Source organism: Dermacentor albipictus, chromosome 6 (assembly GCF_038994185.2).
Source record: "Dermacentor albipictus isolate Rhodes 1998 colony chromosome 6, USDA_Dalb.pri_finalv2, whole genome shotgun sequence".
NCBI lineage: Eukaryota > Metazoa > Arthropoda > Arachnida > Ixodida > Ixodidae > Dermacentor > Dermacentor albipictus.
This window is the reverse complement of record NC_091826.1, coordinates 8,426,104-8,453,710: the sequence shown is the minus strand read 5'-3', so window position 1 is coordinate 8,453,710 and position 27,607 is coordinate 8,426,104. Positions and strand designations below refer to the sequence as shown.

Sequence of the window (27,607 nt, the reverse complement as noted above, 5' to 3'; positions counted from 1 at the left end):
TGAACAAAATAATGCAACATGTCTTTTAATAATCTTTTTCAGGTGCCTATGAACAGCTTTTTACGAGATTTTGAGAAATATTTACAGTGGGCTTTTTTTAATAGTTCTTTTTATTTAATAGTTCCTTTTTTTTAATAGAGTTCATTTTCATCAAAACTTCAATTTGAGGCGAATTGTAAGAATGGTAATTTGTGATACAGTAACAATATTCAACAGAATTGTTGAATCGGTTAAGGTCTCACAGTCCACCAAATTTCAGAATGCTACATGGATTGGTTTAGCTGATAAAAAAATGGTAAACATAGCAACTTTCGAAAATTGTAGCAAATTAAGCAGTTATTCGAAAACACTTTTGTTTCACACGGAAGCCTCAAACAGTGCTACTAGCTGACCCTTCTTTACGTCTACGTTTTACAGACAAAAATATATTCTTTGTAGCTGTAACATGTTGCATTTCACGTTGTTGTGAATTTGCGACAATGCCTTGTGCATGAAATAGGCGCCTCCATACTGAAAAATTTCGGTATGTTTTTCCTCCTAAGATATTCATTTGGCAAAGAAGCTACATTTACTTTCACGATACCGAGTGATATGTGCATGAAATATTAAATATTCAATGGAATCTAAGATATGAATTTTTTTACCGGTGTTGATGTCTCCTGGAATCACCCAGATGCATACTCACACAGTCCGGGTCTCGTTCTGCCGCTACGTGTGATGCGGCTGAACGGGACAGTAGGCTTCGTGCCTGCTGTATTAGTGCCTTTACAGCCTTTATTCTTGCATTTTCCAGCAGGGATGACACCCCATTAGCTGTGCACCTCCAGAACCGTGTAGTCAATAGTGAGCGTGGTTTCATCCACAGCAGTTGTTGCAAACAGTAGCATTGTTTTAAATGGTGTGCATTGGTGGCGTGCCTGTAGAACTACGTAGTCGCCATACGTAGTAACGTCATGAGGAACCGCAGTTTCATCCACCGTGCTGAGTAGTAGTTTCATTTTAATTCAATGCACATTAGTCGTTTGCTTTCAAAACTGCGTGATCGCTATCCATTATCACATCAAAAGCAACTGCAATTTTGTTCGGGTTGCAACTAACAGTAGTTTTCGTTTTGACTCTGTGCAATGTGTGTGTCTGCATGTGTGTGTGTGTGTGTGTCAAACATGGCGGAAGCTGCCGAGGATGAAGACCAATTCTACTGCACGCTGCCAACAAACCCGCCAACTACATCACAATGCTGTTGCCCACTGACCAGCTCACTGGCGAAAAAACAATCGGGATGTGTGCGCAGTAGTAAAAGCCGCATCTTGAATGAAGTCTCGGGTTTTGCACCACGGCCACACTGTAAAGAAAGTGGCAAGACCTTCGCAGCTGTCAGTGGTAATCACTCCCGAGATGATAAATGCAGTTTATGCACTTCCTTTGTGCAAAATAGAAACGGGACTTGCCAATTCGTTTAGTGAGTAAAGTGTGTTGATGTAGTAAGCATTTGTTTATTGTTCTCGTTACCCAGAATAACTCGACATTCGGTTAACTTGGACCTTTTTTTTTATCCCGTGAAGTCAGAATTAACAAGCTTTTACTGTATTTACATGCACTGTTACATGTAGATGCAAATCTGCTTTGACAGTTCTTCATTGTGTTTATGCGATTACAGGTGTGCCCCCAGGATGATGAAGAGGAGGATTCAGGCTACACCTTACAAGATATTGATGCAGTGCTGAATGCTCCACCAGGTGGTTACCTGGTGGCATCCACACCAGGTGTCATTGGTGCACAGGAGGTGTATCGTGACCCTCGACAGCGAATTGAACGTCAGCGAGCCCTGCAGCAACCAAGCAAGCCACCAGGACCCGAGAAACTCACCTTCCGCGAGAAGATGCGCATGTTTGCTCGCGAGACGGGTGAGGAGCACACACCACGCGACAAAATGAAGATCTCACGGGCGCAACGGGAGATTGAGACCAGCCTGAATGGTGTGCCTGCGCCCAACCGTTGAGCAGTGTTGTGGCTTGCACCAAAACAGTCTTTTAAATCAAATGCCACTGTAATGCCAATTGAAGGACTAAATGGTGGACTGTTTCTATGCTGTTTTTGACTGAAGCAAATTATGTGTTTTGAAGCACAGAGAATGTGGCTGCTGCCATGTTCCGATAGACTTTTGTGCAGCTTGAATGAGTTGTTGCTGTTTTGTCGTTCCAGCTATATTGTTATTATGCCCTTCCTTTTTGATCGACTTGAACCATAATGCTTGAAGGACAACATATAGGGCAGCTGTTATAAATAACAATTTAATGAACTGCAGTGAAATGCCACTTGAAGCCGAAACATGGCTGCTCTTATGTGCTTCTAATGAACTCTAGTTTAGCAGCTTGTTATTCATCCTTATGGCTGATGACATTTTCTTTTTACAACTCATTAAATAGCATTCTAAGAAAGTTATCATTGCCATTTAGCTCAAAGTTTGGTACTCATTAGCAGCAAGTTATATTGTGTCACTAGCCATGAGGATGCTTTTAGTCAAAGGCCAAGTTTGTCTACTAGAGGCTGTTTTTAATTATTTCTTGCTCTTTGAATACTGATTTACGCAAGCTAAACATAGATTATCTGTTATTTGTATACTTTCAAAGATGTTAAGGATCATTACTGAAGTGTGGTTGTGTAAGGAGTACTCAGTTTTCTAATACAGGTGTTTACATTTGTGGTTTGACTCATTCCAAATTACAAGAGCTTACTTTGTTGAAAGTTCTCCTTTACTATTTTTTTTATTTATTGTTATTTTTTTCATCATGAACCTGTGTAAGAGTCACAATGGCCATTGGGCCAGCTTTTCACTCAAAAGTATTTTTATGGTGCTTTACAACACACTTTATGTCGCTTGTTCATTCACCAGAGTGCCTCTTTCTTTATCATAGTGCAGCTAACTGAGAGCAGCTAACACACACATGCCGAACTTACGGCCACTGTCGCAAGGTACGCAACTCTACTCTTCACAGCCCATGAATTGGACTCCAAAGCGCTGTGCACATAAAGCTGTTGCATCATATGATGAGCTATTTTACCAGAGTGCCTGTCTTTTATTACCATGCAGCAGCTAAATAAAAGAGCTACCTGAAAGTTGTGTTATGTGTTTTCTTGGGTCTGGAAACGGTACACCTGAACATCTTGGGACGCTGGCAAGGCCAAGGTTGGTCTTCCTGGCAGACAGGTGCTTGCATGTCCTCACTTCTGCTAGTGTCGTCATATTTTGTTTTGTTTTTTTGTAAAGCAGTGCATGCATGTTTGGAAGCCAGTTTGTGAGAGACAGCTTTGTTCCATTTCTGGGTGTTGTCTTCAAGCAACTGTTCAAGTGAGCTTACATTCCGTGGCACATCTAGATGCAGAACTGACTGTTGGCTGTTGGATGCAACTGATTGTGTAGCGAACTCAGAGGACTCTGCATTTGCAGCTTTTCTGGTATACACATATGGTTGTACTGCATTCATTGCTTCTGCTTTCCGTGTTGTGTTACCGTCATGGTATGTTGCTGGTTTTTGGTCTGACACCCCTCTTGATCTGGAATGCAGTTTAGGAGAAGTAGGTCCATTTCGATCGTGTTGCTCGGCATTCTTTTCAAAGAAAGTGACCACTGAGCTTACATGTGGGCTACCATTTGGAAGTTTTCTTGGAGGTGGTGTCCTTGAGCAATCTACGGGTGTAGCTGCTGCAGGATTCTGGAATGGCAAATATTTATCTTTCTGGACAACTGATGGTTGCTTGTTATCAGTTTTGGTGATCTTTTCATTCCTCACACCACTGTTCTGTGCCCTACCTTTTGCATTGAAACACTGTTTAGGGGTGGCCAATTCATCACTGCCTTGTTGGGCTTTTTCTTCCAGCAGTTGGATAAGGGAAGTTACATTATTTTTTGGCAAGTCTATCTGCAGACTTTTCTGTTCTTTATTGTAGGTGACATGACCTGCCTGTTGTGGTAAAAGATTAGTGCAGTTGGTTGACACACCTTTGGTTTGTGTTAACATATTCTTTTCTGTCTGAGTACCCTTGTCTGTAACTCTGCATGGTAGCTTGTGTAGGTTATGCAATAAAGGTGGTGTGTTTTTCACTCCAGTTGACCGGGAGATGTCACCTGTGGTATCTATTAGGTCCTCAGGCATGAGAGCTTTCTTAAGACTCAAATTTTTTTCATTTTGCTCTTTTCCATCTACAGATGACAGTTTGTGGTGTTTGTTTCTAACAACATAGTTTTCAAAGGCTGTGTTCATATCGGTGTCGCCTAGCCTTGGTTTAGCAGGGACGGAATTTGGACTTGAGCCTCCTGCTTCAATATGTATCAAATCTTCGTTGGTGCCACTTGCTTCAAGGAGATGTGCCATTTTGGCACAAGCCTCCATGATTTTGTGGATTGTGTCCAGCAGCGATTTCTTTTTATGTGGTGCCTTGTGTGGCATCTGTGGCTGTATCTTCTGGGCATTGATTATTACGGCTGGTCCAAAACCCTCAATTCTTGCAGAAACCATTTGTGGCCACTGACCACTTGGTACGTCCTGTGAGTCTAGAGCTTTCATTTTCTGCGACCCTGACTTTGAGTTGTGCCCAGCAACATTTAGGGCTATCATGGATGGCTTTGTGACGTCTGTTTTGCTGTCTCTTGGTGACTCAGCTTGATGGTTCATTTCTTTTGCAGAGTCCATTTGCTGCGTGTCTTTGTCACCGATGGGTTCTTCTGCAGCTTTCTTCCTAAAAATGTTTACCACTTTTATGTCTTCCTTTGGTTCTCCCAGGCTTCTCTTTACAGTCGGCAGGCGTCCTCTTGGCGTGATGCCATTTTTCCTGTTGGCAGAGTTGTCCACTGTGGTGCTAATGCTTGGAGCCTTGTGGTCACTTCCTGACCTGTCTGTAACCTTTGGTGAAGGAATGTTCTGTGGTGCCTCATCGTAGCTGGCCGTAGTGCTTGGCGGCTGCTCGTCACTTGTGTTTTGTGGTGAAGACTCTCTCGGTGATTTTAGTAATGACGGCTTGTTCTTTAACACAGTCTTTTCTTGAAGGTCTACAGGACGCCTTTTACTACTTGGCTTACATGTATGGTGTGGCATGTTTCGTGGCTTGTGTGAGGGAATGTTGCTTGATGCGTCATCAGATATGGCTGCTGTCTTTGAAGGCTGCTGCTTGTTTGTCTTCTTTGGCGTGGGTGCTTTTGATGGAGCCTTCTGTGACGATGGTTTATTAGGCCCCCCTCTCTTTTCTTGACGGTCTGTATGGAGCTTTTTACTTTGTTTATATTTTGGCTGTGGTCTCTTTCTGGGCTTATCTGAAGGAATGCTTCTCCGTGTGTCATCAGACTTGCCCACTGTCTTTGAAGGTTGCTTGTTCCTTGCGTTTCTTGGTGCAGGTGCTTTCGATGGAGCTCTTTGTGATGCTGGTTTGTTACGTAAACCTGTTTTTTCTTGAAGGTTTACAGGATGCGTTTTACTACTTGAATCAGATATTTTTTTCATTTTGTTTCTTGGCCTGTGTGCAGTAATGTTACTTGCTGGCTGATCAGAGCTGGTTGCTGTCCCTGAAGGCTGCTCGTTGCTAGTGTTTGGTGCAGGTGCTTTTGATGGAGCTCTCTGTGATGACTTTTGAGGTAGCTTCAGCTTTTGTTTAATGCCTACAGAGTGTTTTTTACTAGTTAGCACGGGTTTGGGTTGTGGGCGATCTGTTGGTCTATGTGATTTTCTTGGCTTGCTGGTTCTGGCAGCCACCTTTAAATGTTGCCTGTCGCTTGTGTTCTCTGGTGCAAGTACACTCGGTTGGACTGTTTGTAGAGATGGCTTGCTAGGTAATCGAGTCTTTTTTTTAAGACCTGCCTTGGATTTGGGTTGCGGTTCATCTATATGCCTTTGTGAGGAAATGTTTGGCACTTCACTGAAGCTAGCACCAGTGTGCGAGTGCTGCTTGTTGATTGTAGTTTGTGGCGCAGGTACTTTTAGTGAACCTGCTTGTGCAGACGAGTTTTCAGGTAGGCCTGACTTCACTTTAGGGCTTACAGTTTGCTTTTTACTTGATTCAGGTTCCAGTTGTGGTTTATATGATGGTTTATGTGAAGGGGTGTTGCTTTGCCCTGTAGCAGTGCCTAATGGTTGCTTGTTGCTTGTGTTCTGCATTTCAGGGATGTTTAGTGGAACTGCCTGTGACGATGGCATATTAGGTAGTGCGGTCTTTTCCATAAGGCCTGTAGGATACTTCATACTTGGGTCAGACTGGGGTTTCAGCGACCCTATTGGCATCTCTTTTGTACGGCTTTTCTTCTGATTTTTTCGATGTATTTCCTGTTTGCTTGTGTCTCTGACCAACTCTCGTGGCTGCCCCAAGCCTGACTTGGCACTGGTTTCTTTAGGAACTTTATGCTTTGGTTTCCCAGCTGGACTTGCTAATGGGGCTTCGCTGATAGTGTTTTTTTGTTTAGTTGCAGCCTCTTCATGGGATGTATGAGAGCCACGTCTCACTTTTGTGTTGTCATTTAGGCGTGTTTGATTTAGCTTGGGTTTTGCTAACGATGGCTGCGTCTTTTGAGTAGAAGTAGCTTTCTTTTCCTTGTTCACAATCATTCCCTTGCTTTTGGTTGGCCTTCTGGGTTGCTTGGATAGGAAGCTTGTATTTTGACATTCTATGACATCCTCAGCCGGTGTTTTTTTCAGAAGTGCCTCTTTACCATTAACAACAAGCTTTTCGTCAAAGGATGTTGACAGCTGGGGAAGCAAGATATCATCAGATGTTGGACTTGCTGTTCCAGACGATTCAGATTGTTCAGAGTAACTCAGTAGTAGCTGACTGGTGCCATTACTGCTGTCAGGATGTGAGCCTGCCAACAAGTCTTTGACATGCTTGTACAGATTCAGTGGTATAGCAGTCACTGCTCCCAGCATTCCACGTTCCTGCATTAAAGAATGGCAAACTGTTCTCCAATGCTTACTAAATAATATGAGCTCTGACCTTTTCTGGTATGCCATCTGGTAGGCTGCATGATGAATGAACAGAAGCAGGCATTTCATTTGCTTGCTGTCTGCAGAACTTGCCAAGGCCAGCAACTACTGCAGTGCATGTTGCCATCAGGAAGAGAACTGGTTTCCACAGGAAGCCAAGGAGACATTGAATAGCCCAGCTCACACTGCCAATGGACTTGCTCCGTTTGCTCGCAGTCTTCTTGGAAATTACACGGGAGCTGCAAATAATTAACATGGGCATTCAGTGTTTACATCTGGCACAGCCATTCACTTGTCCACATTGCAGAAATATGCATTGTCATGCCAAAATGAAACGTGTGCATGAGAAAGTGAACTAGGTGAATTTCTCTCCACATCTGCCATGGTATACTACACCAGGGTGATGCACTCACCAAAGCTTAGTTTTGGACCAGATTTCACATCGCATCTGCCTACATCTAAAGTAACCAGGCCTAAAAGGTGCTCTTCTCTATTACTGCCCATATCATTCACATATCATTTTGGCATGGTAGTGAACTCTTGTCATATACAAGTCACTTCCGTTTAAATTTATACCACGCAATTTTCCATCGGATATTTAGTACGACTGTGCCTAATTGCCACAGAATGGCACTGAGCTTTTTTATCTCTAAAGTCGGCTTCGGTGTATGCTTATTCTGTTCGTCAGTTGACAATATTTCATATAAATAGTGAACTCAATGTCTATGATGATTAACCAGGCAGATTAATCTGTGTTGCCTTGCACATTATTTATATGTGCATGTCTTACACCGGTGCGATCGAGCCGGATATCTGGATCGAATTACTTGGCTCTTTCCCGCATCTCGCGCAAAGGAGCCAATCGCGACTGAGAAATTCGATCGCGATCGAAAGTGTGCCGGGTTTAGACCAGACGTTATACCGGTTCAGCTGGCTTTTCATGCAATGCAAAAGTAAAAAATAGCGGTGCAAGGGGAAAGAAGAGATGAAACTTTGCACCAAGCCCGAAAATTGCACATGCTTTCTTAATGTACAAGATTTTCTTGACCTAGTCTTCAGGAGATGAGCTAATGTATATCTGCTTCTTAAATTGAAAAGACGCTGCATAGCTTATTCAGCAAAGCACATTCGAATAGTTGATGCGAATTTTCGCGACACTTCATCACGATTGCTAAAGAATGCGTCAGACCGAGGCTGTTTGGCGCCGAGTTTCTTTTTAGGTCGGGGCATACGCAGTCACTGCTTTTAAAAAGCGTATTATGAAATAGTAGCACTCTGTGGTAGCACCACAGCACGCTCTCTGCATGCAAAATATGAAGGTGATGATCTTCTCCAACCCTACACGATCTACATGACAAATGGCTTGTGGCAGTGAGTAGTGGGGGTCGCTAAATGCAGCTTTTGCTTTATGCAAATGTGTGTTTCTTTCTTTTTTTCTGTTCTTTCCCCACAGTATGGACGAGAGAGAGAGAGAAAAAAAACTTTATTTGGTTCTTTCAAGGATTTAGCGTCTCGGGGTCTGCGTCGTCTTCTTGGGCGCCGGCGACTTGGAACCTCCACAGAACACCTAAGGAGCCTCTTCGAATCATTTCTGACTTCTCATGCGAAACTCTCTGCTACTGCCTTCTTCAACCACTTCCAAATCAACCACCAAGAACATTGTTACGATGTTATTTACAGCTGGCAAAAATAAGAAAGAAATCCTATCAGCTTTATAATTTGTTTATTCTAACCTTTTACCAGTAAGCACAGCAGAGCATTACAGCTTATCGACGCCCGGAGTTCTTTTCAGTGTTCTCAGCAGGCAACATTGTTTCTGCATTTTTTTTATGTTTGTTGTGTTTTACTTTTTGGAAGTGCGTGAGTGAGTGTAGTTATATGTGTATCGGTGTAGAAAGGTGAAAGGAGCTTGACAACTTCTAATATATAACGTGTGTGCTGCTAATGACGGCCGGATCGACGCAAGGAGGTCATTATGTCTAAAGGAACGCTGTGGATGGGTGATGTAAGTTGAGTTTTTCTTCGCTTCGATTTCTAAGTTGCAGAGCAGCGCTGTATTTAGGCTTAGCATGCGAAATTTCACCGAGGACGATCGCAAGGAGTTAGTTTGTCTTGCTTTACTGCTCGGCGTATTTGAGCGTACGCTTAAAGCCTTTAAGCTGCCGATCGACAAGGTTGGTACTATGTATCGGTTGAGGAGGGGTCTCGGAGACGCGCTGCTGTGTTCTTACCAGATTGAGCCTTACATGGATGAGGCATTCTTGAAGCAAGCCTTCGCCGTGATGGGGGAAACTTGCTTGTCTACGAAAATCATCACGAATAAGCTAACCGGGTAAGTGGCCCCACTCAGCCCCACCCTTATGCACCGGGCCCGGTCGAGCTACTCACGGTCTCGTCTATGCCTCTTCTCATTCGCAGACTCCCGCTGGGCTACGGCTTCCTGGAGTTCATTGACGAACCCACGGCGCAGAGGATACTGCTAAAGTGCGACGGCAAGACGATTCCTGGCTCTAGTCCTGTGAGTACACTTCCTTTATGGCATTTATTAATGTTAAGTGCTAATTATTCAGGCACCCTGCACCAGGGCCCGTATATCGATTCCCAAAGACCTAAAACTTTAATCATATCAAGACCTGGAAGTTATTTTAGACATGTAACAAACAAGCATTTGCTCACCTTTTCTTACTGAACGCCGGAAAAAGAAAGTGCGCTTGGAAACGGAAACGGTACGTAGCTTCACACAAAACGGACCCTCAAAGCATAGCTCTGTAAAAGTCTCGAAGAATTTTCCTGCAGGAGCTAAACCACAGGTAGTGCCACTTAAGTGAAAACTCTCTTGCCCAAAACAATTACAGCACTTCTGGCATGCTGTATGCGTTGGTACTCTGAAACCTACCTCCACGCAGTGTAGGTCAGAGGGTAGAGTGTACCATACGTGAAGCAGCATGACAATGTGTAGCATGACTTGCATTGGCCTTTGATGGTGTTTGGTTTTAGTTTCTAACACTAACACACACGTCTTTTTGCAATTTCCAAGGTTAAATTAGCTGTTGATTTGAATTCCCCCCCCCCCACTTTCTTTCTTTTTTTTTTCACTTTCTTTTTGTTGATTGTTACAGAGCAAGAAGTTTAAACTGAACCACGCCTGTCACAGCAAGGACACTGCACAGCAACAGTGAGTGTCAGGTTTCTGTTGTACATGCTGTTATCAAAATAATCTTGCATTGTTCAGCCCATAGAGTTCCAAAAACGTACATGAGCATTATATGGGGTATTTATGCAGGTTTGTTCACCATGCAGCATGGCAATAGGCAATTACAGAATTTGCACACTGAAAGTGCCATGCCTTGCTTGCGTTCTTTTGTATGCTCGGCAGTTTGTGCCCCCAGACGTTAAATGCACAAAATCTGAAACTCCCTAAGGCCCTAATGATGAGGAAAAACATTGGCTTGGTTTCAGATTTCAAAGGCAGCATAGTGCATAATGCAACTGCAGCTCAATTCAAAAGTACATGAAAAGTAGTCATCTCAGTATATCAGTGAGCTGAAAATTCACCAAGTGAAACATTGCTCAAAGAAACATCGCGTTACTAGGAGACTGTGATAATATGGTATTGAAAAACTGCTTAGTTTATTGATCACTTACATCAGAAATCGGAATATACCTAGGGCAGTGCTTGCATTACATTGGAGATTGAAAAAAATGCCTGCATTCAGCACCTGCACAATGCTGACATTTCCTATTAAAGAAATTCTCAAGTCAAAGCAGCAGCAAGATACCTAGTGCTGCCCGAGATGAGTATTTGTCATCTTTTAAGTAGTGCGTATTGAATATTGAAACCGTGAAAGATTGCATTGGGGATGGTAAGTTTTCAATTGTAGTGATGTTGCAATATATAGCTTGAGCAAGGCTCAGAACTTTCTTTTTGCTTGATACATCATAGTGGGCTGTTTTGTTTCTTGGCTCAGAAATTGACACTCAAATGATTAGCTGCAAGGTCCATTAAGTTGCTGTGATGTTAAAAGGAGGACAAAATAATGCAGAGTAGTTGGCATGTAACTAAGGAGCATTTGATGCTGGCTCTATACAGTCAGGGTGTGCACAGGTCCTTGAATATGGCTGAAATTGAAAAGTATGTTTTCAAGGCACTTGAAAGTACTGGAATTCTTTTTTCCCCTTGAAAGCCCTTGAATTTCGTGAGTAAAATAGTCTTAAGGTCAATTTTGTGACCAGTTTACTATTGCGGATCAGCGTGGACCTAGCAAACTTCCCATTTAGAAACAATGGTTAAAAAAAGCACCGAGCCATCGCACTTGCGTGTGGGCCACACACCTTCACCACATTTGCCTTTGGCCTGCACGCCCCGCTCAGCACGCCTTCTTCACAGTTACACCTCTCCTTCTCTCTTTCATCCCTACCCTGTCTCCATTGTGAGGCTCTTGTTTCGGAGGAGTGAACGGAAGACTGGAGAAAGGCATGTGAGACTGCCAATGCAACAAAATCCTGCCAAATCATGCCATGGGTATGCGGCAAAAAAGCAGAGTGCGGCATTTCACTTTTTCTTTCCCCCCCCCCCCCCTTCTCGTGCGGCCTTCGCACTTTATCTTGGAGTTAATTTGCAGCGAAGGAAAGCATAGTCTCATTGAAGGCGAAGCTTTCAGCGGTGGCGGTGGAGCGGACGTGAAAGCTTCGCAGACTTCGTTTTGTATTGTTAGTGTAAAGAGATTGACGCGGCATGAAACCATATATTTAGTCACGGACTCTCAAATTCAACAAATCTATTTTTTTCCCCGATTGTGAAACAAACGCACAAATTTTTACGGCCCCTTCCATGAAAACACAATATATCAGCGACTGTATTTATTTACATAAAAGGTCCAATTTCAATTGTACTTTTTTGCTGGCAATTTTGTCAATCTTCGAAACGATATCTAAGTTTAGCTATATACATATGGTGTTTTGGAAATGTTGTACTTAGAAATTGCTACATGGTATGTCACTCTGCAGCCTTGAAAAAGCTTTGACAGGGCCTTGACAGTCCTTGAATATACTTGAAATTTTGTCTCCGAGACCTGTACAAACACTGATGGTTTGGCAGTACAGCATGATTGCGATGCTGCCCGCTTTTTAAAAGGCCTCCAAACTGCCTCCAACATTTTGAACACGTGTACAGAGTGATGTGACTTAACTTGTACACTGACGCCACACGACGCCACAGTACGGGCCACAATGCTTTCTGGCGCAGCGCTGAAATGATGTTGATGTGGTTTCACCCTTCCACCCTCTGCCTTTGCGCTTGGAGGTCATTCTAAATTCTGAGGTTCGTTGTTCTGCCGGGTCAACCTACTGCCGTGATTGCACAATGAAACATGTGAGCACTACGTGTTGACCAACACGTACACAATAAGCTGGTATGGTTTATGCGGATACAAAATGCATTATGTTCAATGGCCGCTGAGTTGGGAATTTGACTTTATTACTTTTAAAACGAAACTGCTGTGGGTATAGTTTGATGAGGTTTTACTGCATTCTGATTCGGCACTTGGGTAGTAGACTAGTAGTCTCCATTGGGCATTTCGACTCATTTGCAGCAGAGCAACCAGCGTGCACACCCATAGCGTAATTGAACCGTGTATGTGCTCACACACAAGAAAACTCAATGGTTGTGTGCCAGTCGGAAAAACCAAATGAGTCAGAGACTTGCAGTAATCTTAAGTTTTGCCTCCAACAAAGGGCAATCAGTTTTCGTTAGCTGAATCTCTAGAAAAGAAACGCAGGCATGGCAACATCATTTTTATATGGTGGTAACGCTTATATATACCAGCGCCTGCCTGTAAACAGATGTAGTCACACTTTTGTGAACAACAGTACAAGCGAGCATCTGGCGGTGACCCTTTGAGAGATTTACAAACCAGATTGACATCAGTTTTAAAAAAAGAGAGAAACAAATGAAAACGGCCTGCAAGACAAAAACGAAAACTAACTGACACGTGGATGCGCGAACGGTCGCTGAAACGCCAGTATAAAGAAGCTGTGGAATGAAAATGAGTCCTAGGACTTCTTGTACCGACAAACGGGTGCAGCGGGGAAACCGTCGGAATGCTAGAAAACAGTGCCAAACAAACACTGAGGCTCAATCATCACCGAAGTGATTTTATAAATAGTTCATGCTTTTATGACGTCCATTCTCTAGCAGGCTTATATCGAATTATGCCCTAAATCATACTGATAGGCGTTTTCTTGCAAGTTCGATATAACCGGGTTCGACTGTACTCTTTTTTTTTTTTTTCCCAAAAGCTATGCCGTGCATCTACCAGTGAAAGTGCCATTGTCACACCCTGCAGGTAGAAAGCTTTGCTTAGTCAAGCTGCAGTTCTGAAGCTTTTTCCCATTTTACTTTTCTTGCCTCAAGATAAATAATACTAAATAAAATATCAATTGATTAGTTTCTTCCAAGAATCTTCAAATTCAGATGAGCTTAAGGGCCCTTTTACTTTTTAAGAAAACTTTAAATGCCATAAGTTACGGATTTTATTACATCATGGAATTTTCAGTTCTAGTGCTTAAGTGTTTTCTTGTCACGTGTTTCCAGAATTGAGCATTCTGCCTTTGTCGGAAACTTGACTCCAGAGGTTGATGACCTGAACCTCTACACAGCATTTCATTCGAGATTTCCGTCAGTGAAAGCAGCAAAGGGTAAGCTGACAATCATCCGAACAGTCACGTGCATTGATAGTTGTGGGAACATGCATTATATTTGCAGATTAGTTGAAAACCTGGACTATTTTGCTGCTCAACAATTCAGAATTATTCTGTGCTGAAATGGTGAATCCACCATTCCTAATCACCACGTTGTGATGTGAAGGATTCAGTACAGTTGAATCTGTTAATTTGGCCCTCCTTTTGATGCTTTGTGTTTCTGTAATGCTTCCTTTGCATTTTTCTTTAAATTAGAGCACTTGATAATTTGAACCTTAAGCATATCTCATAGGTGTTCAAAGTATGGAAGTAAGCAGTGGAGGGTTCTGTCATAACGTAAATCCAAAGCTCAGCAGCAATTAACTTGTACCCTGAGATCCTCTTGGCAACTGCTGCTTTGCTTTTCAGATTTGTTGGTGTGAGTTTTGCCCGACCACTGTATTTGAATGGTGATTGTGTCAAACCTGTGTAACTGCAGACAGTGTGCGAGCCAGAATGTGTGTCTGCATTTGTCACTGCTAACTTCTGTGAAAAAAACATTCTTTACAGCATGCTTTTGATGCAACCCTGGAATCCACAGCTGTCGATAGTAAGCACCTTGATCGTTGCAAATCATGTTGTGATTTTTTCATTACATTCAGTTACTGCTGCGAGAGCTGCTCATTTTATTTTAAGGTTCTTCTGGACATGTGCTTACTAATGCTACTTGATTGTGGCGGCTCCAGGTGTCATGATGACGGGGGATGACTGTGGACGCTGAAGACATGTATGCCCTCCAATATTCAGTACTCTTTCTGTGGGAATTTCAATGGCTGTGAGGCCTTGCGTGTGTGCATTTTCTTTCTTTCTCCATGGGCCTTCAGCAGTGAGGTGTCCTCTGGCAGCCTTACAGAGTGGAGGGAGGGGTTGAACACAGAGCTATACCTACTCTCTTTGCCTGCTTGAGACTGCACAATGCCCAATGCGGTATGTTAGGTGGGTTTGTAGGTATGACGACATTAGTTTGACAGCTAACAGTTTTAGCAATAGTAAAGGGATCCTGCCACTTTGAGGTACTAGGATCATACCATTAACATGTGGTGCTCGGAGTCAGTTTACAAAGGGCAATATATTTTGGCCTTCACTGCCAGGAATGTTACTATTGAGAGTGCAGTGTGCTTATAATTCGCATTCCTGTGAACTAAAACTAAAATGGACTTTGGCCATTAAAGCTGAATGTGCAGTTGTCTCTCTTAGCTTTTTTTTGTCATATTTTTTACCTTACTTTTTTTTCTTTGGTTTTTTTGGGGTATTCGTACAATTTCAGTGTATTTCCATACTCAACAAAGTGGAACTAATTCCAGAATTTAAATTTTTTTTTAGGAGAGCTTAGAGTAGCGCCACTCAACGATTCAGAAAATATGACTGCAGAAATCAGACTAGAGAACACTTTCGTAACTGTTATGCAGGTATCTCGTGCATCATGATCAGTGGCATACATAGCAGCTGCAAACATGGCTGCATGATAATGGTAGTTCCTTGGTGGCAGCATAGCAAGCAAGCATTTGCAACATGGCATTTCAAGCTGGTGGAATCCAATACCTTTGGCTCTGATGACTGCAACACTTGCCTTTCATTTTTTCTCAGTGGCATTGCTGTTGTGGCCATGTGCCAATGCAGAAATTTTCAGACTAATGTGTGGGCTACTTGACTGCCTCTGGGCACATAAGCAAGGAGCACAAGCACATTGCAACCCCTTCTCCCCCCTGTGTGGTTTGTGCGAGGCTGCCACCTTTTGCTGGTCGGGCCCGTGGAGATGCACCAGGTGTGAGTGGGTGCAAGCTTCTTTGTGGTCCGGGCACGGTGTGCTGTTTCAGTGGTGCTGGACGAGAGTGGCAAGAGTCGGGGCTATGGCTTTGTGCGCTTCGGCAACCAAGAGGAACACCAGCAGGCTCTTGAGGTCATGAACGGCTTCGAGGGGCTGGGCGGCAAGGCATTGCGTGTTAGCAGTGCCACCCCCAAAAGGTAGCCACCGCCCCCTCACCCACCTTCGCTCCTTCTTTTGCTTGGAGGCATTGTCCTGGGCGCTTCTGTACAGATAGTGCCTCAGGCTATCATCATCATTATGCTCATAATCATGCATTATTATGAAAAGCATAATAATGGTGCTGGTGTACCAAACGTAATTTTCATACCATAGCTCTTGGTTATTACATGCACCGCCACTTTGGAGTGAAATGCAAAGAAAAAAAAAATCTGACACCCGTGCACTTAATTGTTACAAATTGCCATGTGATTGGAGTATATATTAAGGTGCTAAATATGCAGTACAGTCGCCGACCGTTTATTCAGACCTCACGGGGACTGCAAAAATGTCCGAATAAACAGGTGTCGAAAAAGCAGATTAAGAAAAAAAAATTAAATCCTTTATTTCCACGCACTTATTCGGGCTTGGCAGTAGGCTTGGAAGAAATCGTGAATGCGCCGTTGCACGCTGTTCTGTTTACACGCAATCAGATAAGCCTGAATCTCGGAGAGGGTCGTACGGTTACTATTAGTGGCTGAAAGCACAGTCACTGCTTGTACACGCTCCGCATGCGACGGCAGCGCAGCACATGGTGCGTCATCTTCAGACTCAGAGTCATCGTCCGGCGGTGCAGCAGAAACCTGACGAATGATCTTGCCGTCGTCGAGTTCTGCGCATGTCAATACAGCAGTGTCAGCGCCTATGAAACTGTCAAATGAGACGGTGTCCGGAATCGCAATGCAACCTCCGCGCAGGTCTCGGCAGAACATTTTCCGCGTCAGTAGGGAGCACATAGGAAGGCGACAAGTCTTAGGCCTCCCGGCACCCGCTTGCCGGCATTCCCCAGCGCACTCTATGCGGGCACTGTCGGCGCCATTAGACCGTTTACGTATGCCGCGTTTGATCACCGAAACCTCAACTCGGCTCAAAGCAAACACCACCGTGCCGACACCAGTCGCACAAACGAAAAACGCGGCCTGCTCGCAGCGTCTTGCGCGAAGAAACAAGTCAGCTGCTGGATTGTCTTGACATGATTGACATGACATGGCTTACTAAGCTGAAACCGGAACTGCTGCAGAGCCACACTATCTAACCAGGCAGAAACGATGATGATGAGCGGGGATTTCCAGTAGCGCCACTTCGTGGGGCAGCCAGGAAGCTCCGTTCAAAACAAAACAGGCCTTCAGCAAGTCGGACCATGCACCGGTCAGAGTCGGTGCATGGTGCTCTCGACCGAGTTCGCTCAAGGAGTGTCCGAAAAATCAGACGAGAGGTTGCAAGGTGTCCGAACTTTCGACAGTTGTTATACATTGTGGTCTATGGGGAGAATGGTGGTGCCGCGAAGCTGACCGAATAATCGGACATGTCCAAATTTTTGGAGTCCGGAAAATCGGTCGGCGACTGTAGTTCCCAAACTTAGTGCCTGAATGAAGCAACATTATTGTTGCATACACTAGCGAATGTGGAAATGAAAATGCAGTTTCCTCTTTGCCCATGCTGGCATGATGGCACTAAAAATTTGTACACTAAAGTTGGCACTAAAAAGGTGAAAAACGTAGGGGCACTTAAAGTTGAATTTATTACATTGTACTAGTTAACATAAATAGTGATGATTTAATTCGCAGCCAGTGATGACGTAGAAAATTATGAGCATAACATTAGGAGGTAAGAAGGTAGTAGTAGCCTGGTTTAGAGAGCAAAAGCTGCAAGTTGAAATTGCTCAGATTAGGAGGAATAAAAATAGCTGTGCAGGTGACACCCAGCATGTAGTGCTAGGGTTGTGCGAATACCGTCAAACTTTGTTAATGCACAGTTGGCCGGGAACAATGTTTAGGTACGCACTAAATCATGTGCGAATTAACTGCCAGTGTCAGTTTAGTGGCTACTTACCGGCCGATAAATAACTATGTCATGATGCTTTTAAACACACACACTTCGACATGCTTTATTTGTGGGTACTCGGCAAGAAAATTGATGTTCACTTGCCGCCATGATGGCTTTGCTGTGATGGTGCCATCTTTGAACTCAGCAAGGTCACAAGGCAGTTTGTCCATGAGGCTCCGCTTCTCTGCGGAAGCTTGCATGACACTCAAAGCATGTGCCGTGTCAGATAATGAAGGGCCGTCATCATCACTTTCGCTTGAAGCTGGGCGATGTGCGACCGCGGCAACAGTGTTGCTATCCAAGAACTCCAGGGATGTAACAATGTTGCTGTTGACGTCTCGATAACATAAACACAACACACCACAGCAAAGACCATTGAACCCTACAGCAACACCATAACAGCAAGCACACGGGCGGAATCAAGATAAAGAAAAATGTGCTTCGACACAGTTACTGCTTGAATTGGATTTGATTCAATTTGACAACGACAGCGAATTCACACCCCTAGCGGCAGCTTCTTTGTGTTACCGGAAGTCAATCTCAAAAGCCATGCTTTTGTGCGCTTATATCGGCAACAGCTGTATGAGCAGGAAATATGTCATGGTGGCCGTGTTTTAAAGTCACTGTTGCTCGCAACTGTCGTCCGGGCGTCACAATTTGTGAATAGAACGTCTGCACGCTAAATTTTGCCAATTTGGTGCCTGTGTGTGTAAACAAGAAAGAAAAAAAGTATGCACTAACCATTTGGTGGGCAATGAGTGACTGTAATCGAAAGTGCCAGAATTGAATACTTTTCGAATAGTTTTCAAATGAGTAGCCATTTTCACAATTGATGTAAGACAGTATTCGCATCCTTCTAGTATTCGTAAGTGTAGCAGCTTACTGTCATACATTGTGCATTATCAAGTATTGTTTATCAAAATGCATGAGTTAAGCATTTGGAACAATTAAGTAGTTTGTTTGCACATGCAGGACATTCCGGAGAGTGGGAATGTAGCCTGTAACGTAACTTGTTTCACAATGTAAGCTGAAGTTTTATGCGTATGTTACGCATGCAGAGATGTTATACATGCGAGCTCCACGTACTGCGTACGACAGCAGAACTTGGCTGAGACGTTCACAACAGCATATGCTACCCGCATACTATGTTATTTCACAAAGCCCAAGGGGCGGTTCAGGGCCCCTTTAAGGATTCCACCTATATTGTGGTTGTGCTACTGCAGCAACTTTTTTTTTTTTTAATTTATGAAAGGTTGCTTGCTTTGCATGAAAGCACAGGACAAGCTTTAGAGCCCAGCCCCTTTTCTTTTTTGTTTGCATGAAAGATTTGAGTTCGTAAGCTGGGCTTGTTAATGCATTTCAGATGTACTAACATTTCAAGAAAGGGATGGAAAAGGGGAAAAAGGCGAACACAGAGCTGTGTTCATGTGTTGACACTCTCTTTATCGCTCTGTACCTTTAGCAAATGCATGAAAAATTCTTGGCTCACATTTTTGCTTGTGAGGAGCCATATTAAGTAATTGCACATCATTCCTAGGGAAATGAGTGCCATCTTATATGTATGCGTGCTATCCTCATCACCTTCATGCACAAAAGGTAAAATGTAAAGCCTTAGCAGGCGTCCTTTAGCACATGCATGGCAGCCACCCAAACCAGGCACAATTCTGTAAAGGGAGCGTTTGTCTGCATATCTAATTTCAGACATGTTGTCCTAGATCATTCATAGCAGTAGGTGCACTGTTAATGTTGTGCTGTTCCTGTGTCTTTGTTTTCTTGCTTACAGGAGCAACGTCCCAACTACCGTGAGCATGGCTACACCACCAGGTCAGCAGACGTACCAGCAGTACTACGGCAACTATGGTTACAACTACCAGAACTACTACAACCCCTGGCAGGGCTACCAGCAGTACTACGCCGGATACCAGGGCTACCAGGGCTACCCAGGCTATTATGGACAGCAGCCTGAGTATCCACAGCACACTGATTCGTCAGCTGTTGCTGTGAGTGAGGCTGGCAGGCATTATTTCCACTTTTACAGCCATACCATCATGTTTAATCTCATATCCAGCGTAGGATGATGGTGTTGCTGTGTCATCCAACTTTAGTGAACACTCAGTGTTTATTCAGCTGAGATAAAACCTGTGATCGGTGATGCGTTTAACATCTCAACTTTTTACTTGTAGATTCAGATGTTAAAACATTTTGCAGCTTATTTGTGAGAGCCTGCATAGTACTATTAGGTTCCAATTCCTGTAAGCTAGAAGTTAGCGCAGTATGTGTATTGGCATTGTTGTTCACATTTGGGAGTGAGTTTTTAATTTTAATGGTACATAAAGTCTGAAAAGCAACTAGTGCCCAGAATGAAAGTACTAATGGCACTTCTTTGTGAGGATGTGCGGCAGTGTTGTCATTATCACCGCCATATTAGTAAGTCAAAATTGTACCTTGCTAAAAATGAAAAGGCAACGTGGGTGACTAATATTTAATATGTACTTCTGATGAAACATGGAACTGCTAGCTGAAGGACAGAAGGTGTTTCCAACTTGCAGCTTCTAAAGCGAGATGAGTATTGTTGAAGCATTTCAAGGTGCATCTATTTAGAGAAAGCTTTATGAAAAATTTTGGGAAATGTAGACAGTTGGGAATGACTGCCACTTGCATATACTTCTGTGTTCACAAATCCAACAAGACAAACATTTGAGGTTTGCATTTATGAGTACAAGCACATGGGTTCACAGCTCCATTAACAAATAGTCGTGGCTGCCTTTGCAATTTTTTAAAAGAAACTATTCAAGTCCATATAAAATAAAAGCTCATTAATAAATTTCCTACCTAATTCACACAGCTATAATCTAGTGTTGATACAATGCAAAACTGTTTCATGTGTCTGCACATGCAAATGAAGCTGTCTTATAGTTGTTTTGACCAGTCTTCACTTTGACCTCTTCGAGGAAGCCATCCCATGCACCCAAGCGAACATTGGCTGCTATGTGCATTGACACCAATGCTATTCCTAAACTTCTCTGAGAAATACATAGGTGATATGAACCTGTTGGTCATTTCGCTGAAGATCAAGCTTGCATTTGATGAAGTTTGAGAAGGGCAGGTCCAGCTATCTGAAGCATTGCAACTATTGAATTAGTAATGGCATCGTAGATCAGTGAAGGGATAAAAATATGGATTAGTTAAGATCAGAGCTGCAACTTGGCTTTTTGTATTGCCTTGCTTAACTTCAGTCATGGTTTTGGTGTAGTTGCAATCCAAAGGTAGCAGAGCAAGTGCCGCTGGCATAGCCGTGATGTCCTTTTGCAGCACACTGGTTACGAGGATGCTGCCAACGCTGCTGCTGCGGCAGTGCCCCATGGTCCGAACCCACCTTTGCCTCAAGCGGCAGCCACAACTTCAGAGTCGGACAATGAAGTCGAAGGTGAGTTGCCAAGCCTAATTTTCACTTATTTCAGTTACAGCCAGCTATGCCTTCTACTTGTGACCAATGGTTTTGGATATCTGCAGTTGATTCACTCAGGTATTTGTGATCTGTGTGGGTGCTGTCAGGAATGATCTTAAGTGTAGATATGAGCCGCCCCGTCTTGTGCTTTCAAATCCTGTAAAAATTGTTCATGACATTCAGTTACCGTAAAAACCCGCGTATAATACGAACCCGAATATAATACGAGGTGAAATTTCTGGGACGAGAAATGGGAAAAAAAAGGTTTACCCGCGTATAATACGAGTGAGAGAAACTCGGGGAAAACATTTATTGAAATCGGACTCAGCACTTCATTCACTGTCGTGAATGAAGTGCTGCGCTTTCATCGGACAATTCCTTGTCTGACATATCCTCCCAGAGGTACTCGTCCTCGGTGCCATCGAGCGCGTTCGAGATCCCGCACTTCTTGAAAGCGCGACGCACAAGGTCTTCTGGGATGCTCGCCCATGCGTCCACGATCCACTTGCACAGCGTGGCTGGCGATGCCCGCTTCAGCCGCCCAGTTGGCGTCACTGCAGGTTCACCTGACCGCATCCACTCTGCGTAGCACCGCTTCACCGCGTCCTTGAAAGGCTTGTTGACACAAACATCTAGAGGCTGCAGCTGAGACGTCATCCCACCAGGGATAACGACGAGTTCAGTATTACAATCACGCAACAGCTTCTTCACCGAGTCGGCCAAATGGCCACGAAACGCGTCCAGCACGAGGATGGACGGGAACGACAACAGTGCACCGGGCCGCCTACACCAAACGGACTTTATCCAGTCGAGCACAAGACTCATTCATCCACCCTTTCTCATGGCATTTAACGATGACATTTTTCGGCAGCTCACCTCTCGGCATTGTCTTGCGCTTGAAGACGACATAGGGCGGGAGCTTGCGGCCGTCTGCCGTGCATGACAACATGACGGTAACACGCGTCTTCTCGTTCCCAGTGGACCGGACACAAACTTGTTTCGAGCCCTTTTCGTGCACGGTGAGGGGACGTCACGGTGATACTTCCCTCGGTGACGCCAAACTGCCTCCCGGCCGCACTGTTGCCGATTTCCTCTGCCGCTAAAATCACATTTCGCTTGAAAGCTGCCGAGTACTGCTTCCGTGCCCCCGACATCGTGCTCCTTCACTAAAAACGATGCACTTTGCGAAGCGCGGTTAACACGTGAACTGCCAAGGTCCGCACTCAACAAAGAAAGAAACGATGCCGTAGCCAGGCAGCAATAACAAAGCCAAGTCGTAGCCATGCAGATATTACGAAGCCAAGCCGTAGCCACAGAGCAATAACGAAACCAAAACTTCGAGCCGAACTTTGAAATTTTTGTCCGGATCCGCATATAGTACGAGGCGGAAATTTGGGACGCTAATAACAGGAAAAAAACCTCGTACTATACGCGGGTTTTTGTGGTACATTTCAGTATGAATGCAATGGAAAATTGATAATCATTTCTGGAAAGGAAGCGTGTGTCGCAATTATTCAGTCTCATGTGCCGAGTCATCATGCCACAGAGCATGATCTGCAGCTTTGTGATCTGCATTTGTGCAGGTTCATGTTGAAAAAATCTTTGTATTAAACACTGTGTTAAGTCTTTAGGTTAAGGGCCTGTAGTTGTACACCAGCTCTGCCACATAGGTTTAAGTGCAGCTCATGCCAGAAATTTAGAGATCTTTTGTCATTGTAGCGAAAATTGTACTTGTGTAAACTATGTCACTAACTGCATTAGTTAGCTTGCTAAACATGTTGTTTCTGGCGCAAAGTACAGAACATAAAAAAAAAGGGGGACAGGTAAGAGACAGAGGAGTGCCTCTGCCTCTTGCCTGTGTACCTTCTTTTATATTTTGTACTTTATGCCAGAAACAACATGTTTAGCAAGCTTACCCACCAACTAGCCCAAGAACAAGTTCTGCATTAGATGGCTGTTGTTACTCTTGCTACGCGTTTCCGTATGGTCTTTTTCACCAATGCGGGCAAGCTGTTCTGATATGCTACTGACATGCAGTGATAGCAATAAGTATTACATGTGCTTGCTTTTCTAGACCATGACATGGGCATGCCTGACATAGAGGCCAGCAACAAACTCCTTCTGGCCCGATCTGAGGTGAGCCACCAAAACTAGGTATTCTTGGCAGAACTGACAGTGAACTTGGGTTGAAAGTTTCATTTGGGATGTATTCTTTCTTACTCGATGCATTAGCATGTTGCTTAAAATTTTTGCTGTGGCCCTTCATGGCAAATTTCAGAAGTGTGTGTGAGGGGGTGGAGGGGGGGGGGTCATGTGAAGACATTGTTTGTTCATTTCTTTGTGATATTTTCAGCTCATAACTATGATTTTACTGCAACTTTATTAACTTACCTGCTTGAGAACAGCAAAAATAATTTAGTGTGTCAGTTTCTGTGCAGTGTTATGTTAAGCTTCTGGAAATAAATGTGGGGTGCTTCCACTTCGAAGTCTGATGTAGAACTCGCTGTGATGTACTGTCATTTGATGCAGGACCTGTACTCTGCGTTTGAGAGCAGTCGCTGGCTTCCGACAGAAGGACTGGACCCACCTTTGGTCTCTGTCAAATGATGTGTGAAAGAAATAAACATACTTTTCTATTGTGTTGCTACCAATTTGTACGATGACCGGCTTTCTGCATTTTGTAAAACATTTTTTTTCTCGCACATAAAAATGCACAGTTTACACAAAGTGCTGACATAGAAAGATGGAATAATTACAACAATTTTGGCAAACCTCACACCACGCCTTCTCGTGAACTGTGTTCAGATACCCTGTATGACCCAATAAGCCATTGGCTGTTACAAGTACACTGACAGTTTGTCACTTTCATGCTGTCGCCCAGTCAGCCATTTAATTGGTTGTTCGGAACCTCTGTAAAAGGACATGCCATTGTTGTGCACCCTTCTTATTTTGTTCATTATTTGTGCTAGAACTTTGAAGCACCGAAATATAAGAAATATGTCAGGCTGGAAACTAATTGGTGTTTTTGAATGCAAAGACCAATTTGGCATTCAAAATTAGGCAATTAGACCAGTAATAATTAATTGGATAAGAAAGGGTGCCCAAAAATAACCCTGCTTGGGAAAAAGACTGCTGGCTGACAGCACTGTTCATACCGTCCTTGTCTCTCTTAAAGGGCCCCTCACCAGGTCTGGCCATGTTGAGCTTATAAGCGGAGCATACATTGCGCGATAACAATCGTGTCTGCAAAGTATTGCATTGCTATAGCTGCGGAAAGATCTGAAATTTCAATCCGAATGCCATTTCCCTCTTCACTCATGGCCGCCGCGCTCCAAGCCGGACGGTGACGTAATCGTGTCCGCAGTGTGACGTCACTCGTGGTGACACATGACTTCGAGAATTATTCTAGACAACGTGTTATTTGTGCGATCTGTTGCTTGAAATGACAAATTGAAGTTTAGAGAAATAATAAAACACAAATGGAATGTCTGCTTGCTGCGAAGCAAGAGAGACTTACTTCTGCTTGTTCCCACGGTCGTGCGGTCACGTGCACAGGTACCTAAACTAGGCCATTTTCTAGCATGTTCCAGTAAGTGATCACACTCTGCGATTCGCTTGTTCTGCCTCGGTATTCGTGCAGCACTGAATTATACCGCTAGTCTTGTGTCCTTGTGCACAGCACGCAAAATCGTGTGCTGCGTGAACAAGACAACTTGCGTGAGATGTCATCAGCGAAAGTGCGTAGCGCGGAAAACAGGCTAGCCAGTTTGCAAGCTGTGGAAAATACAATGCTTACACCTTGCCTTTACGCCACCTTAATGTGGGAGATTTTATGAATGTATGGCATTACTTCTAGTTGCTTCCTTCGCTCTGATGTCGGCGACTTCTGGCCTGCAAGACCCTTCACTTTCCGCAATCCGGCTTCAGGAAAAGCCCTAATGTCCAAAAGAGGGAAATCTGCCAAAAGCAACCTCTCAACCTGCTGTTTCAGGCTACGTGCCATACGCTGGCAGCAGCTCTTCTGTACTGCATCCAGGAGGTGTCCAAGCGCTACAACCCTCTTGGCCAGCTTAGACCGATTAGAATCGTACGGCAGTAGTGCTTTTTTTTTTTAAGCATAAAAACGTGACACCCTTCATCGGGTGCAATACTGGGGTTGTTTACTGCCTTCCGTTGGCTTGTGGTAAAGTATATATAGGCCAGACAGGTAGGTGTTCTAATAAGCGCCTGCAAGAACTCAACACATCCTTAAGCAGGAACCAATTTGGCACTTGATTGCTGCGGCTGCAAGAAGTGCAAGAAAAGTGCGCCACTGGTAAGACTATATGAATGGAAAATCTTGAAAGCTTTTCACATTAGAAATGAGAAAGAAAATTGTGTCAGTGATATGTCTGTTTAACCAACAAGGAATGTGCTGACCTATCGGGTACATAAAAGGTGATTAAAAAACTGACATTGATGCACGGGTTGTGGGACGAGTACACTTTGCTTGTGTGTTGGCTGTTTTTGTGTGGCAATGTGCTTTTTGAGGTGCTATCAATGCACGTCTTGGGAGGAGTTAAAGATGCGCATGCGTCGGAGGTTATGTGTGGCAATGTGAAATCCAATAAAGTACAGTTGAAAGTCCAGCATCTGTCCATGTCTTAACGCCTTTTCTTTGTGTGCATGTCCTCTATGTTTCGCTCCTATCCCTTTTTCAAGTTCATGTCCAAGAGGCCTCGCATCTAGTGTGTTGGAACTGGTCGGAACAGAATGAAATCAGAAATGAAAAGAAAAAACATTTTTGATCGGAATGAAAGTGTAACCAAAATGTTATGTATTAATTTGTTTCGGAGTGAAACCAAAATATTTTTAATCGATTTTTGGTTTAAGGAGAAATTTGGCACTTCGTACTTTGTTATTGACAGTGATTCAAAATGCTTCGATATCAATAAACATTATAGTTATATTTTTAGAGCTGTTGGATCAGCACACACACAAAAAAAAACATGCACAGTTTGCACTAGTGGTGCAAGGCTGAAGTCAACAGCAGAGCTTGTGATCACCTAGCGATCACGTGGCTTCCCTAAGCTATGCTTACCTTCGCTTATGCTAAGCTGGTAGACTTGGCTAAGTTTCTAGGTTATGCTAGGTTTTGATAAGTCGTCTCGGCAAGCTTAACGCAGCAAGTTGTCGAGCAGTCGCAGGCCGGGATCGCTTTCTCGGCGACATCGAGCGTTCAGACGCCAACTAGCGTTCCCTGGACAAACTGGATCCTCGACTCGGCGTCGCCTCTTTACAGCCGCAGCTTCGGCGCGGTGTTCCGGATCAGCTCAGTGGCGATGCATCGCTTTTCGCTTGGGAGTAAAGCCGTTTGTTCTTCGGTCTTCCCGTGGCAGTAGCACGTAGGCACCGAGTAGAGGAGGCAAGAGGTGTGTTGCCGCGCCGGCTGTTCCGAGGCCTGTGACGTAGCGACTCCGCCCTACGCGCATCGAGTGCGAGGAGGTTACGTGGTTTGGTGCCTTCGCCGGTGATTGCTAGGCGAGGCGAGGCGGTGCACAGCTGGGCTGAGTTTTCTGGTAACGCTCCACGGCGGAACGAAAGCTTAAACAGCTCCGCTGTTGTACGGAAAGATTAAGCATGATACAAATCTGTTTCACTTAGGCTTGAATGTACCGCGCCGTACCTGTGTAGCCATGCGTGCCGACGCGAAGTAGCCCACCAGATTTCCACCTAGGTGAAAATCTAGTGCCACCGTTTAGGAGAGTTTCCTAAGGGGCGCTGTGATTTCATGGGAATGACGGTATATGATGGTGTACTGAAATGGGGCAGTGTGTCCTTATAGCAAAGCAATGGGAAAGCCGGGGACGCTTCTGCGATGACGCCACCAGACGACGCTGCGATCGACCGGCGTGCCTAGCGCGCGAAATTTAAACGTGCAAAACTTTTTGCATTTATAAACTAAAACTCTTTCAAAACGCAATTGAAGTTATTTTAATTTGCAATACAGAAGTTATACCAACAGTTAGGATACATCAATAACGCCTTCTAAGCTTGCACGTTTCCAACCATAGATCATATGCAGGGTACGTTCGATTCGTCTGCACCACTTGAACCAGTTCACGAGGTGCTGCACCCTGTGAGTGAGTGAGAGTGAAATAACCTTATTTGATCCAGAGAAGACGCATAAGACCGCCAAGCCGAGCTTGACGGCCCGATCGCGGGCACTCTGGACGGCCAGGGTTTGGTCGATGAGTTCGGGGTTGCCCAGGAGCGCAGCCCACCTATCCTCGTTGAACGAGGAGCCGATGGCTTCACACTCCCACAACACATGATCCAATGTTGCACTTAGTTCACAGGCAGGTCAGTCCGCACTGGGATACATTTCAAGGTATATTGCATGAAGAACCGCAAGGTTAGGATACGCACGGGTTTGTTAAAGTCGAAGGGTCACTGCCCGCGCCCTGCATAAGGCGGGGTGCGGGAGGGGCATACTCGTCTTGATAGTAGTGTGTGGTCAGCTCATTGAACGTGAGCAAGGGCTCCCCGCTGGGCAGGGGGACAGCGGAGGCGGCGCGATCAGCGAGTCCTCGCGCGGCCTCGTGCGCGCCCTCGTTAGGTTTAGAG

The 27,607-nt window shown here is 44.3% G+C and overlaps 2 protein-coding genes and 1 long non-coding RNA gene across 4 annotated transcripts in view; 2 read left to right on the top strand and 1 right to left on the bottom strand.

Moving 5' to 3' along the window:
* The window catches only part of cno (adherens junction formation factor afadin), a 113,254-nt gene extending 110,137 nt beyond the window's left edge, over positions 1 to 3,117 (top strand). For both annotated transcript variants that reach the window (XM_065424805.2, XM_065424806.2), the window contains exon 24: positions 1,658 to 3,117. In XM_065424805.2, coding sequence (XP_065280877.1) covers positions 1,658 to 1,999 — 342 coding nt within the window. In that variant the 3' untranslated portion in view covers positions 2,000 to 3,117. The remainder of the gene's footprint in view (positions 1 to 1,657) is intronic.
* Positions 3,118 to 3,266: 149 nt separating this feature from the next.
* On the bottom strand, positions 3,267 to 8,650 carry LOC135896437 (uncharacterized). Its single transcript, XR_010562707.2, has 3 exons — positions 8,155 to 8,650; positions 6,976 to 7,204; positions 3,267 to 6,917 (listed from the first exon to the last, which is right to left on the bottom strand). It is a non-coding gene; the product is annotated as an uncharacterized lncRNA (long non-coding RNA).
* A 154-nt stretch (positions 8,651 to 8,804) lies between these two features.
* LOC135896433 (tRNA selenocysteine 1-associated protein 1-like) lies at positions 8,805 to 23,648 on the top strand. The gene is made up of 10 exons (XM_065424807.1): positions 8,805 to 8,970; positions 9,200 to 9,297; positions 9,384 to 9,483; positions 10,085 to 10,140; positions 13,558 to 13,661; positions 15,521 to 15,668; positions 19,337 to 19,553; positions 20,866 to 20,980; positions 23,076 to 23,137; positions 23,531 to 23,648. The coding sequence occupies exons 1-10, from the start codon at positions 8,941 to 8,943 to the stop codon at positions 23,606 to 23,608; spliced, it is 1,008 nt and encodes a 335-aa protein (XP_065280879.1). The 5' UTR covers positions 8,805 to 8,940; the 3' UTR covers positions 23,609 to 23,648.
* The last annotated feature ends 3,959 nt before the right edge of the window (positions 23,649 to 27,607 follow it).

Bases quoted from the DNA above. Each gene is read 5' to 3' on its own strand.
- LOC135896433 (XM_065424807.1), top strand. From the start codon at position 8,941: ATGTCTAAAGGAACGCTGTGGATGGGTGAT. The intron at 15,669-19,336 runs GTAGCCACCGCC...TCTTGCTTACAG, and splicing joins AGCAGTGCCACCCCCAAAAG to GAGCAACGTCCCAACTACCG. The intron at 19,554-20,865 runs GTGAGTGAGGCT...GTCCTTTTGCAG, and splicing joins CTGATTCGTCAGCTGTTGCT to CACACTGGTTACGAGGATGC.